The sequence below is a fragment of the Canis aureus genome, chromosome 25, assembly GCF_053574225.1.
Source record: "Canis aureus isolate CA01 chromosome 25, VMU_Caureus_v.1.0, whole genome shotgun sequence".
Taxonomy (NCBI): Eukaryota; Metazoa; Chordata; class Mammalia; order Carnivora; family Canidae; genus Canis; species Canis aureus.
The window spans coordinates 8,539,254-8,552,933 of record NC_135635.1 but is presented as its reverse complement, the minus strand read 5'-3'; the positions used below and the strand labels follow the sequence as shown (position 1 = coordinate 8,552,933).

At 34.0% G+C, this 13,680-nt stretch overlaps 1 protein-coding gene and 1 long non-coding RNA gene across 4 annotated transcripts in view; one reads left to right on the top strand and one right to left on the bottom strand.

The window, feature by feature from the left end:
- Positions 1-13,680, top strand: part of ARID2 (AT-rich interaction domain 2) — a 169,422-nt gene that overhangs the window by 136,209 nt on the left and 19,533 nt on the right. For both annotated transcript variants that reach the window (XM_077870350.1, XM_077870349.1), the window contains 2 exons: positions 13,312-13,450; positions 13,542-13,627. In XM_077870350.1, the coding sequence (XP_077726476.1) occupies positions 13,312-13,450; positions 13,542-13,627 (225 nt within the window). The remainder of the gene's footprint in view (positions 1-13,311; positions 13,451-13,541; positions 13,628-13,680) is intronic.
- Positions 1-13,680, bottom strand: part of LOC144296952 (uncharacterized) — a 37,427-nt gene that overhangs the window by 20,839 nt on the left and 2,908 nt on the right. The window contains exon 3 of one of the 2 annotated variants that reach the window (XR_013363906.1): positions 7,672-7,789. The exons of the other annotated variant lie outside the window; for it this stretch is intronic. This is a non-coding gene — a long non-coding RNA (uncharacterized LOC144296952). Of the gene's footprint in view, positions 1-7,671; positions 7,790-13,680 lie in introns of those variants that run through there. 2 annotated transcript variants of the gene reach the window in all.

The window sequence follows — 13,680 nt, the reverse complement described above, 5'->3', positions numbered from 1 at the left end:
GGGAGTCTCTTTGTTTTTTAATTAGTGTATTTAGATCATTCACGTTTAAAGTGATTATTGATACAGTTGCATTAATAACTGTCATATTTACAAATATTTTCTATTCATTTCACTTGCTTTTTGTATCTTTTGTCTTCACATGCTTTACTTTCTTTGGTTTTTAATGAAGTAATTTATATGATTCTATTTGTTCCTCTTAGCAAATCAATTATGCTTCTTTTAAAAATTTTTTTTATTGGGGCAGCCCGGGTGGCTCAGCGGTTTAGTGCCAACTTCAGCCCAGGGTGTGATCCTGGAGACCCGGGATCAAATCCCACATCAGGCTCCCTGCATGGAGCCTGCTTCTCCCTCTGCCTGTGTCTCTGCCTCCCTCTCTCTCTCTGTGTCTCTCATGAATAAATAAATAAAATCTTAAACTTTTTTTTTTTTTTATGATTGTTCGGGTTATATGTTGATGGCTAATCTAGTTCACTTTCAAACAACAATGTGTAGTACGAGTCCTTTGTAATGCAGTATTCTTGCTTCTTCCCTCATGTCCTTATGCAGTTGCTATCATTCATTTCACTTATCCAAAGATTTAATCACCAAATACATTGTAGCTGTTATTCTGAACACTTACCTACTAAATCCGTTAAAAATAAGAAAAGTAAAATATTTTATTCTACTTCCATTCTTTCCTTCTCCAGTACCCTTCCTTTCTTTATATACATCCCAGTTTCTGACCTCCACCAATTTTTCTTCTGTAGTCTGTATGAAGAACTTCTTTTTTTTTTTTTAATTTATTTTTATTGGTGTTCAATTTACTAACATACAGAATAACACCCAGTGCCCGTCACCCATTCACTCCCACCCCCCGCCCTCCTCCCCTTCTACCACCCCTAGTTCGTTTCCCAGAGTTAGCAGTCTTTATGTTCTGTCTCCCTTTCTGATATTTCCCACACATTTCTTCTCCCTTCCCTTATATTCCCTTTCACTATTATTTATATTCCCCAAATGAATGAGAACATATAATGTTTGTCCTTCTCCGACTGACTTACTTCACTCAGCATAATACCCTCCAGTTCCATCCACGTTGAAGCAAATGGTGGGTATTTGTCATTTCTAATAGCTGAGTAATATTCCATTGTATACATAAACCACATTGAAGAACTTCTTTTAACATTTCTTATAAGGTAGCTCTACAGTGAAGATATGCCCTCAGTTTTTGTCTGAAAAAGTATTTCTCCTTCACTTTTGAAAAATAACTTTGTGGACAAAAAATCTTTTTCTCTTAACTTTAAAATATTTCATTCTACTCTTCTTGCTTATGTGGTTTCTCAAGAGACATCAGATAATCTTACCTTTCTTGTGCTATCAGTAAGGTTTTTGTTTTTGCTATTTTCCATCTAGCTACTTTCAAGATTTTTTGTCTTTGGTTTTTAGCAGTTTGAATATAACATGCCTAGGTGGTGGTGTTTTTATATGTATCCTATATGGTATTCTCTGAATTTCCTAATCTATGGTTTGGGGTGTCATTAATTTTGGAAAATTCTCAGCCATTCTTACTTCAAGTATTTTTTCCATTTTTTTCTCTTTCCTCTTTCTGATATTCCCATTACACATATGTTACAACTTTTGTAATTGTCCCACAGTTCTTGAATATGTTTCCTTTTTTCATTTTTTTTTTCTCTTTATTTTTTAGTTTGTGAAGTTTCTATTCATACATGTTTAAACTCACTGATTCTTTTCTTGGCTGTATCTCATCAAAAGCATTCTTTTTCTTTTTTCTTTTTGTTTTTTTTTTTTAAGATTTTATTTTTTAAGTAATCTCTAACACCCAACAGAAGACTCAAACCCACAGCCCTGAGATCAAATCACATGCTTAACCAACTGAACCGGCCACTCCTCCACCCACTGAGCCAGCCACTCCTTAAAGGCATTCTTTATTTCTGTTACAGTATTTTTTATTTCTGGCATTTCTTTTTTATTTTTAATATCTCCATTTCTCTGCTTACTTTATCCATATCTTTTTTACATGTTGCCACTTCTTTGCATGAGTCTTAGCATATTAATTATATTATAATATGCGATTAGCATATTATATTAATCATAACTATGTTTAGTCTGCAGTATGATAATTTCAAAGTCCCTGCCATATCTGAGTCCAGTTCACATGCACCGGATATCAGTTAATAGGAACTGAGGTATAGAGACCTTTAGTGTTAAGTTTTATATTTACCTGCTTAGGAATTATGCTGTATTTAATGTTTGCTGTAGCAGTGAGAGAGGCTTCAGTTTCTTCTAGTGTCCTTTTTCCCCCTCCCTTGTTGTCTTTGGGTTTTATTAGAAGCTCTTTTTTTCTTTTTTTTTTTTTTTCCCAAAGACTTTAATTTTAGGGCATGTTGGGGCTGGGGAGGGAGGGAAAGAGAATCTGAGGCAGACTCTGTGCTGAGCGCAGAGCCCCCTTGGGGCTTGGTCTGAAGACCCATGAGATCATGACCCTAGCCAAAACCAAGAATCAGATGCTCAACTGACTGAGCCACACAGGCATCCTGAAGCTCATTGTTAAATTGAGTCTGTATCTTACAGCTTTCTCAGTTGTAATCCACTGTTATTATACTGGAGCCTGGTTGATATGTTGATAAGGTATGCAGATGGGAAGCATTCTATAATCTCATGATTAAATCTAACTTTTATTGGGCTTGAGTCTAAGGGCTGTGACATGAAGAAGAGTTTTTCTTTTGTTTTCTTTATTTTTCTCCCCTTATGTGAGGGAATTTGGAGGGCTCAAATTACCTAATTGCTCCTTCCCATCGGCCAGATAAGGCTTTGGTGAAGTAATTTTTCTTGAGGGCAGGCCTTTGGTAAGGAGAGAATATTCTGGGCAAATTTAAAATTGATCCCCCACCCCCAACCCCCACCCCCATGCTGGAATCCCTAGGGAATTTTTTTCCTCCAGTCTTTACTATGAGACCTTGGTAAAATTCCTGGAGTTAAAACTCAAAAAAGCTCTCTACCGAGACTGCAGCCGCATACCATCCCCCAAAGTTTTCATCTTTCAAGATAATCCATACTAGACCTTCCGTCAATTCATCAATTTCTGCTTAAGTATTCCTACCAGTTATTGACTCTTGAAGTTATTTGTGATTCTCTATATTCGACTGTCTCCAGTTTTCAGGGAGGCAGTTGCCTTGTGACCTCAGTCCTCTGATGGATTTAAGAAGAATTGTTAACTGTCAATTCAGCTTTTTTTCTTGTTCTGAGAATGAGTGACAACTTCTAACGTCTTTGTATGTCTGACAAAAATTTGGAAGGTCTTTGTCCTTAATCTTTATTCTTATAAAGTCCATGATGTAGACTGCTAGTTTATAACTGAAATATATAAATAACATGTGATTATATTTTGTGTTTGATCTTTATTTAAGGAATGGGACCCAAAAAATTCTCTGTAATAAAAAATACCCATGAACTGCTCTTTTAATTCTGTATAATTAGAGGAAAAGACTTAGTGCCTCTGGTAAGCCAAGAATTTACATCCATTGTTTTTAGTACTTTTAGTACTATTTCTTGGCCAGTGTTCTTTGAATAAGCAGTGCCAGGATAAAGGGGATATTTGAAAGAGGCCTCCAACTTACATTTAACCATAGTATCTTTGCTTTCTGCTTTATGCATAAAGACTCTAAGTCATATTTTGTTTGAAAAGACTGTTCTGCTGCTATAAAAGACATTCGAAAGCTTCTTTTTTTTTTTTTTTAGAATACATTGTTTCTCATTCATATCTAGCTAATAGCTGTTATAGAAAAGACAAAAATTCTTTTCCCTTGGGAGGAGTGTAACCTATATCATGTTTATATTTAGAGTTGTATCATTAAAGATTCAAAGAGAATTTATAGGATATCAATAAACAAACATTTCCAAAGTGGAAACTGTTCTTTTTAGAAACTAGGGACTTTTATTTGCACTAATAAAATTGATATTCCCTGGCCACCTAAGAATCTACTTAAGTGATGTTGAGGCTCAAACTACTGGGTTCCTACTGAACCTTTTGCAGTTGTATTTCCTCCTAAAGATTCTAATACAAGGTTTTGTTACTCCTGTATAATCCTAAAGATATTTTTGCATCAAGATGGGATTTGAATAATCAATGGTCTCATGGGAACTAACAGAGAGCAACATGAAACATCAACTTCACTCTCTGTGACAAATGAATGAGAACTTACAGGCAACTAGAATTTCTCTGTAAAGAAATTCTTCTAATTCTTCCAGAAGTATCACCCAGAATTCATGGTAAATCTTTAATTTCTCCTAGCAATTGAAATTTCAGAAATAATGTAGTGAGTTTGAGTTAAATGAAAAAATTGAAATATTTAACAAAAACTGAATGCAGTTTGATGTATTTTATTTTAAGGTAAAGAAGGTTTCCAAAGACTAGTTGATTATGATATATAAAACTGCAATCTTGATAGATTTGGAAGTATTTAATATAGGATAAGATGTCCAGAGTAGAAATTGGTAATTCAGGGTACATCAGTGACTGCTTAATTCTACTTAAATTACAAGTTTTGGTTGAAATTAATTCAGTAGTTAGATTACTTGACAGCTTAGACTTCACTTTTATAGCATTCTTTGTCCAAATTTTGTGGTCATAAGGCCAGAAGATATCTTCAGAGGGTTGATGTTTTGCATCCTGGAGTTTTTATCATATTAGCACAATGTCTAGCACATAAAGGGCTTTTAATTAATATTATTGAGTGAGGTCAATTAATGAAGATTGGCTTGATTCTGTAGTCAACAGTTCTTTGCTGACCTAGCCTGTTGGCATCTTATATTTTCAACTGTAAAGATGTAGCCCTTGCTGTTTCTCCATTTATAAAAGATTTTATGTAAAAGCTATAGAATCAATGGGTATTTTGTTATACTTGTTATTATACTTAAAGTTTGAAATAATAAGCCTAAAAAATAATAATAATAAGCCTATATAAGTGTGAGATTAATTTTATGTAATACTTTTTGGTAATATTAGTTTAAGATACATTCCTTGGGCTACTACTGATACATAAAAATATCTTATTAGGAAAAGCCCTAATTCATTCCACAGCTAATGGCAGAACTTTTTATTTTACTTCATTCTTCCTAACACTGGATACCAAAGAATATTTAAAGATGGTGCCCAAAACCAAAAGTTATATACCATGACACAAATTAGTCAAATTGTGTCGAAGTCCTTTTTAGAGTTATTTAAAATATTTGCGAATAGAATTTACTAAGGACTTAGCCTGTAGTTTACTAATAAACTTTATTTATTCCTTAGAAACTATACACGGAATAAAGAAAATTATGTAACAGTGTTAACCTCTTAAATCTACTATGCTTTCAGAATTTACCAGCATTAAAAATAGGAAAAAAATTATAGCATCATAAGTACTGTGTATAAAATTATACTTCAGTTTTAACCTAGGCATGAACTTAGGTTTATTATCCAAGTAAATAGTCATGTCTTAGAATAGGAAAAGTTAGGCCTTTACACATACCTGGTTTCAAACTCCAGCTCTTGCCACATAGTTCTATGGCTCTGGAAAGTTACTTGTTTGAAAGCATGTTTTCTTTAGCAGTAAAGTGGGGATAATTTTACCTTTAACAAAGAGCCATCATAGAAATCAAATAAGATGATGTTTGTGAACATACTAAATTTAGAGTAAATAATGAGCAAACAGAAGCTCAGGTAGAGAGGTACTTTATGTTGGGTGTAGCTTTATCATGAGCAGTATGAACCTATATACTGCCCTATCTTTCAAGAAGTCCAGGTGAGTATCCAGTCTCAAATTCATTTGTATGCTTTGTCTTATTAAAAACACACAAATACACACATCATCATTCATTTTTATTTTATCTCCAAGCTTATATTTAGTTAATTATTAAGTATAACATATTTATTGAAGTGCCTAAATTGTGCTTATGTATTTCTATACTGCTTTCAGATGTGATTAAAATTTTGGTGGAGGGTACAGATTTCAAAAGCATAGTTATTTAAACAAGGTCCCTGAGAATATATTTCCTATTTTGTTGTATAAAATACATGACTGCTTCACAGTAGCAGTAGGTTGGTAGGTTAGTAGGAGCTGGCGCTAAAGGATCAAAGAGCAAAAAGAGAAATCCTTTTCTTTATAATTAATAATATTAATTATTATTAATACTACTACTATTACTTGTAATATTGTCAATAGTATTAATTATTAGGAGAAAAGGAGATAGGGCCAAAGACATTTGGTTTTGAATATCTTCCATCCAAACTCCCTTCCTATGTTTGAGATATTTCCCATAATTTTAGTCTTACTAGACGGCAGGACTTATCTCTTTCTACAAAAGGCAAAAAAAAAAAAAAAAAAGAAAAGAAAAAGGTCAAATACTTGCTTTCTCCCCCATTACCTCTGGCAGCTAAGCCAATCAATCAGTTGCTCCTACCTGTGGCTTTGAATCTGGTTTGACTGTGGCCGACAGAGCGCTGTAGCAACTGCAGCATTTAGTTTTGCAAGGGCACCATATTTAGTTTGGGGTTGTTCAGTTTGCACTTGCAATTTTTAGTCCTCTACTAAGGCAATAAATTAACGTCTTTTAATAATAAAGCAAGTTGTCTTTTTTTTTTTTTTTTTTTTTTTTTTTTTTGGTTTTTCCATTTTGGACTTCGATGATTGGGTATGTAATAAAATTGGATAAGTCTCCCACCATCATTATTGGTTTGGGCTCCCCCCCCCCCTCCAAATTTTAGCTGCTTGCTACTAAATCTCATGTGAATATAAAATAATGCATACCCTTGGTATTTCTTTGGCCAGAGAATGTTATCTGTGTAGAACAGTTAGATATATCAAGGGTTGAAGTAAAAGTTAATTCGTCCAAATTAACAGTATAACTTTTAAAATCTCTTTTTGCAGTATAGTTTTTTTCGATGTACTATCATTTATGTGCATTTATTAACATTTAAATGTGCATCTTTTAAACTAGAATTTTCCTATTAAAAATACATATCCTATGTGTTTTAAGTCAAATTATATGTTTTTGCAGCAGGAAGGCTATGAAGGAGGGACATAGAATCCTTTTGGTTGTTAAAGAAAAACAGCCTAAGAACTTCAGCAACTAAGAAAACTTTAAATGAAACTGTCTGAACTAAAATGCTATTTTCAACCTTTTTATTTATGGGGTTTTTTTTTTTTTAAGATTTTATTTATGTATTTGAGGGCATGAGCCTGGGGAGAGGTAGATAGCGTGGAAGGGGCAGATGGAGAGGGAAAAAGCAGACTCCCCACTGAACAGGGAGCCTGCCGTGGGGCTCTATCCCAGGACCCTGAGATCATGACCAGGGCAGACACTTAACCAACTAAGCCACCCAGGCACCCTCCTTTTATTTATGTTTTAAAAACAAAGGAAACAACCATAGCTTTATAGCCACAGATGTTTGTTTCTAAATTGTTCTTTTAAATATGGTGAATTATTAAAACATCATAGTATGTATTATTAATATATATAACCTACATAGATTGCAGGTTTTTAAATAATAAAATCTTTAAGGTAGTAGGAAAAGTATGCTTTATTTACTTCACTTATTTATATATTTATGATGCCTGAGAAATTGCTTGATGGAAGGAAAAGTGATAGCAATAATCATTTTATAATTAACACCAATAAAGTAATGGTTATTGGCTTTATTTTCAGGTGGAAAGTGGTATAATCTTAAGCGGCTGTTTAGGGTAACTAGAATCCACAAACTTGCGCTGAGTAGCCATATGCAAATAATTTGTTCAGTTGAAACAAACAGCTGAAAGAAAAAAGAATTTGGTGAAGGGGTTTTAAATAAAGAAATAAAAGCCAATCCTATGCTTTATCTGCCACCATTTATGTAAAGAGCAGCGGACTAGCCATTATAAATTGTATTGATGATATAATTGAAAAATAATATGTATCTTTGAAAGATGGCCAATGATGGAGAAAAAAATCATCAGATATGTTACTATAATAAATATATTCAATATTAATTACTATAATAAATGTATTCAATATTAATTAAATTTATCATTGCTTTGCCAGATATTGTAAATCTAGTTCCTATCTTTTATGATAGTAATGAGATCAAATGAAAAGTGTTATTTCATTTCTTTTTAGTTGGAGTAGCATATATAATGTTACAATTAAGTACAGGGTTCAGTAGAAAGGAAAAGATAGATGCAAAAGAGGAGGTAGTTTACAAAGGTAATTAACAGATTCCAGAATATAAGTGAAAGAATTAACTCTGGAAGTTAAGTTAATCTCTGGCTAAGATCAAAGACAAGGGGGAAGTCTGAGTAATGACAGAATATTTAATACAGAGAAAGAGGAAGTTAGAGCATCTCTCATAGAATAAATTTAAATTCTTTCAGTAATAAGCCCTTTTTTTTTTTTCAGACACAGAACAGTTAGGTAATATCCCTAAATTTACAAACTCACACTATTTGGGGGAAGACAAACTCTAAAACAATCAAATTGAAATTTAGTGTTTATTTAACAAAAAGTGAAAAAGTTCGGAGCAGTTTCTATGGGGAATGTTTTCTTTTTTTTTTTTTTAAAGACTTTATTTATTTATTCATGAAAGACACAGAGAGAGAGAGGCAGAGGGAGAAGCAGACTCCATGCGGGGAGCCCGACGCAGGACTCGATCCTGGGTCTCCAGGATCACACCCTGGACCGAAGGCAACACTAAACCTCTGGGCCACTGGGCTGCCCTGGGGAATGTCTTCAGAAGTAGAAATTAATAAATTGCAATGATGAGAATCCATTGATAATTGGGAGCATTAACTTAGAGGTGGACTAAACTTTATTGAGCAAGACTTGGCAATTTTGGGATAGTTGTGGGGAAAGTCTCAGTGTAGGTAATTAGTGAGATGGGTATGGTGAAAAGACAAGAGATTACTAGTGCCACCACTATGATTGCTTTTGCTGCTACTAATGATCATCATAATAGCTCTCATTTATTGTTGGCCAAATGACTTTACATGTGTCATCAGATTTAAGCCTCACACCCACCCTGAAAGGTAGATTGACAATAAGTAAAATGAGTTTCAGAAATGTTATTTGTCTAGTGCTTCCACCTGTTGTGCACAGGAGCCCCAGGGGTGGAGGGTGTGCTATTCACATTGGACATGTCAGGAAATGTATTTTTTTTTTTTTCAGCAGATAACAGTGAAGTGTCTTAGTGAAGGGCGTTCATTTAATTGGTAAAGTGGGGATCCCTGGGTGGCAGTTTAGCACCTGCCTTTGGCCCAGGACGTGATCCTGGCGTCCTGGGACTGAGTCTCGCATCAAGCTCCTTGCATGGAGCCTGCTTCTCCCTCTGCCTGTGTCTCTGCCTCTGTGTGTGTGTGTGTCTCATGAATAAATAAATAAGATCTTTAAAAAAAAATAGTACAAATGTACTATATAGCCATACTGTAGCAGCAGTGTATCAAATTTTATGAGTAACAGTCCCAGTTGTGTATAAAAACACACACACATATGATGGGGGCAGGGGTGCAGGTGAGGGGTGCAGCTTAAAGGAAGTACCTCAAAATCTTTAACAGTCTGGGCAATTAAATCACAGGGAATGTTTATTTTCATTAGATACTCTTGAATTTTTCTGGTTTCTTTAAATGACCGTGTTATTTTGGATGGCAGCTGTACCTTGATGGAAGGGTAGTAGTAAGGAAAATTGTTCTAGACACACTAGTATACAAGTAGCGCATCCTACCTTATCTCTTTCTGTATCCCATTCCAGAAAAATCAGTAATATTCTGCAAACTCAGTATCTGTTTTACATTGAAATTGCGTTTAAGCTTTAAAAATCTACATATTCCATGTAATGTATTTGGAAACTGTAAGTTATTTCTACCCTTATATGATCATTGCAACTGCTCCATTCATAGTTATATTAGAACTTGTACCATCACCAGACAATGAATGGTTTGTATGACGAGTAGTTAGATAAATAAAAAACAGACTTAAGATGAGGGGAAAGGTAGTAGTTAGTAGAGAAATACTAGACTGTGCTAGGCAGGTAAAATCATGAACTCTTGAAAATCCCTGTGATCCTAAAACCATACATATACACAGTTTTATATATTCAGTAATTTGAGTTGATTTAAAGAGCACTAATTTTATCCCTTTTTCTAGTGACTGGCAAATTCATCAATCTTGGGTGTTGTAGTAATCTTGATTCATTTAATGTACTGCTGGAATATTTTAGAATCAGACATCATTTTGACTAGTGACTAGTAGTACATTTGGATTTTGGTGTGTGTGTGTGTGTGTGTGTGTGCGTGCAAACAGCTTTACCTTTCAATTAATAACTTATAGTATTTAGGTAAGATATTAAAAACACAATAAGAAATGCCTCCTTGAAAAAAAAGAAATGCCTCGTGACGATTATTAGAGCTCCAGTCATATTTATTTCATATTTAATGAAATAGCATTTTGAGTACTGAAGATTAAAAGATTCTAAAACTAAAACGTACTTATTAATTTTAATTACATCATAAGCTCTTCTTTTTGTTACATCTCCATGACTTTATAACTATAAATTTGTACATTTTGTTCCCTTTACCCATTTGCCCAACTGCCATTCCCCATCTGACAACCACCAGGCTGTTCTGTTTATCCATGAGCTTAGTTTGTTTTTTTAAGATTCCACATATAAGTGAGATTATATGTCTTTCTCTGACTTCTTTCACTTGGCATAATACCCTCTAGGTCCATCCATGATGTTGCAAATGGCAAGATTTTATTCTTTGTATGGCTAAGTAATATTCCATTGTATATGTGTATACCACAACTTTTTTTATCCTTTCATCTATCTGTGGACATGTAGGTTGCTTCCATGTCTTGGCTTTTGTAAATAATACTGTAATTAATGTAGGGATGTGTATGTCTTTTCTACTGAGTGTTTTCATTTTCTTCAGATAAATACCCAGAAGTAGAATTACTACTGTATCATATGGTAGTTCTATTATTTATTTCTTGAGAAACCTTCATACCGTTCGTCACAATGGTTATACCAGTTTTCATTCCTACCAACAGTGCACGAGTGTTCTCTTTTGCATACCTTCACCAATACTTGTCAGTTCCTTGTCTTTTCTATTAGCCATTCTGACAGGTGTGAGGTGATATATCTTACCTTGCTTTTCATTTGCATTTCCCTGATGATTAGTGGTGTTGAGTACATCTTTTCATGTACCTGTTGACCATCTGTATGTCTTCTTTGTAAAAATATTCAGATCCTCTGCTGTTTTTTAATTGGGTTATTTTTTGCTATTGGTTTGCATGAGTTCTTCATATATTTTGGATATTAATCCTGTATTAGATGCATGATTTGCAAATACTTTTTCCCATTCAGTAGGTTGCCTTTTCCTTTTGTTGATTGTTTTCCTTTGTTGTTCAAAAGCTTTTAGTTTGATATAGTCCTACTTATTTTTGCTTTTGTTGCCTTTGCTTTCAATATCAAATCCAAGAAAATCATTGCCAAGACTGATATCAAAGAGCTTACCACTTATGTTTTCTCCTAGGAGTCTTCTAGTTTCAGGTTTTACATTCAATATCTTTCATCCATTTTTAGTTAATTTTTATGTATGATGTAATATGTTTAGTTTCATTCTTTTGCATTGGTCTGTCTAGTTCCCCCAAAACAATTTATTGAAGAGACACTCCTTTCCCTACCATGTATTCCTGTCTCCTCTCTTGTAAATTAATCAATCATAGAATGTGGGTTTATTTCTGGGCTCTCTACTGTTCCGTTGATCTGTGTGTCTGTCTATATGCTAATACCATACTGTTTTAATTGCTATGGCTCTATAATACAGTTTGAAATCAGGCAGCGTGATGTCTCCAGCTTTGTTGTTCTTTTTCAAGATTCTTTGGTTATTCACGGTCTTTTGCATTTCCGTATAAACTTTAAGATTGTTCTGTTTCTGCCAAAAATGCCATTCAAATTTTGATAGGGATTGTATTGAATCTGTAGATTGCTTTAGGTCGTTTGGACATTTTTACAATATTTTTCCAAGCCATGACAGCTTCACAATAAACTCTTGGTATGTGTCTATATAAATGAATATGAATGTATATGAATATGAATGTATGTATAATGATTTTGGCATTGTCTTTTATAGTTCAGTATTCAGTTACTCTGATTAAAATTTATTTTAAAATTTCTATCATATATACCACACATCAACATCTGGTTTATTTATTTATTTATTTTTAACATCTGGTTTAAATACAGACCTAATTTTATGACATCCATAAAAAATCAAGTCCTAAGAGAGCTCTGCTGTAAACTTTAAAGATACTGATTATGAAAATATTTGAGTCACTAATTCATAATTGAAGCCTTTTAATATACTCTTTGCTGTCTGGATACCAGTATTCTCTTTCATTGCCATATATTTTAATTACTAAGAGAAAATAGTATCTGACTTTCTTTAGGTTGTGTCCTTGGCTACTTATCCACTCAGACCTTTGTACGTTGTTAAGCCCAGGTACATGAGTGAGTAGGGTATGACATTAGAGAGGTGAGGACTGTGACTTCTTAAACATGGACAGACAAAATGTGAATTCAACTAAAAAGCCAGACTTGCCAAAATTTGTAGCATTCATATTGTTAGATCTAATATGCTAGAGTTAATTATGTGTACTGTGAAGTCTATAAATGCTTAAGCAGCTTCTAAAAGTATAAGAAAATATGGCATTTGTTTATAAAATAATTCTCTGTTGTGTTTTAAAAAGATCTTACTTGGGGCAGCCCCGGTGGCTCACCGGTTTGGCACTTCCTTCAGCCCAGGGTGGGATCCTGGAGACCCAGGATCGAGTCCCACGTCGGGCTCCCTGCATGGAGCCTGCTTCTTCCTCTGCCTGTGTCTCTGCCTCTCTCTCTCTATCTCTCTCTCTCTCTCTCATGAATGAATGAATGAATGAATGAATGAATAAATAAATAAATAAATAAATAAATAAATAAATAAATAAATAAAATCTTTAAAAAAAAAAGATACTACTTACTTTCAAGAGATTCTTGGCTGACTTTCATTGAAGGTAGGGAATTGAGAATGAAACATAAAAAAGTCTTCAGTATAGTTGAATGATTTGATTTAGAAATATAAACAAATTTTCAGAATAATTTCAAAATATTCTTTGAAATGAAATAAATGTAAGATTTGCCTACACTATTTTGCTTATAGTGTTTTTGTATACTGGTCTGGGGCTTTTGTATTAGGAGAGCAAGTGTTCTGATTTAAAGGACATATGCAAATGCCAGAAAATTTCTACTACTTTTATTTTTTCTAGGTGGTTTCAGACACCCTCACAGGTTTTCTACCATGCAGCAACTGAACACGGAGGAAAAGATGTATATCCAGGGCAATGTCTTTGGGAAGGTTGTGAGCCTTTTCAGCGACAGAGGTTTTCTTTTATTACCCACTTACAGGTACACTTTCTTCATACTATTTGGTCAGTAAGTCACTTGGTTGCATTAAAGATCTTGATGGATATTCTTTTACTTCCTCTTTCTCAAAAAGGATAAGCACTGTTCAAAAGATGCCCTGCTTGCAGGATTAAAACAAGATGAACCAGGACAAGCAGGAAGTCAAAAATCTTCTACCAAGTAAGAATCATGAGTTTACTTTCTATTGTACATACAAAAAGGAAGTCAGGAAT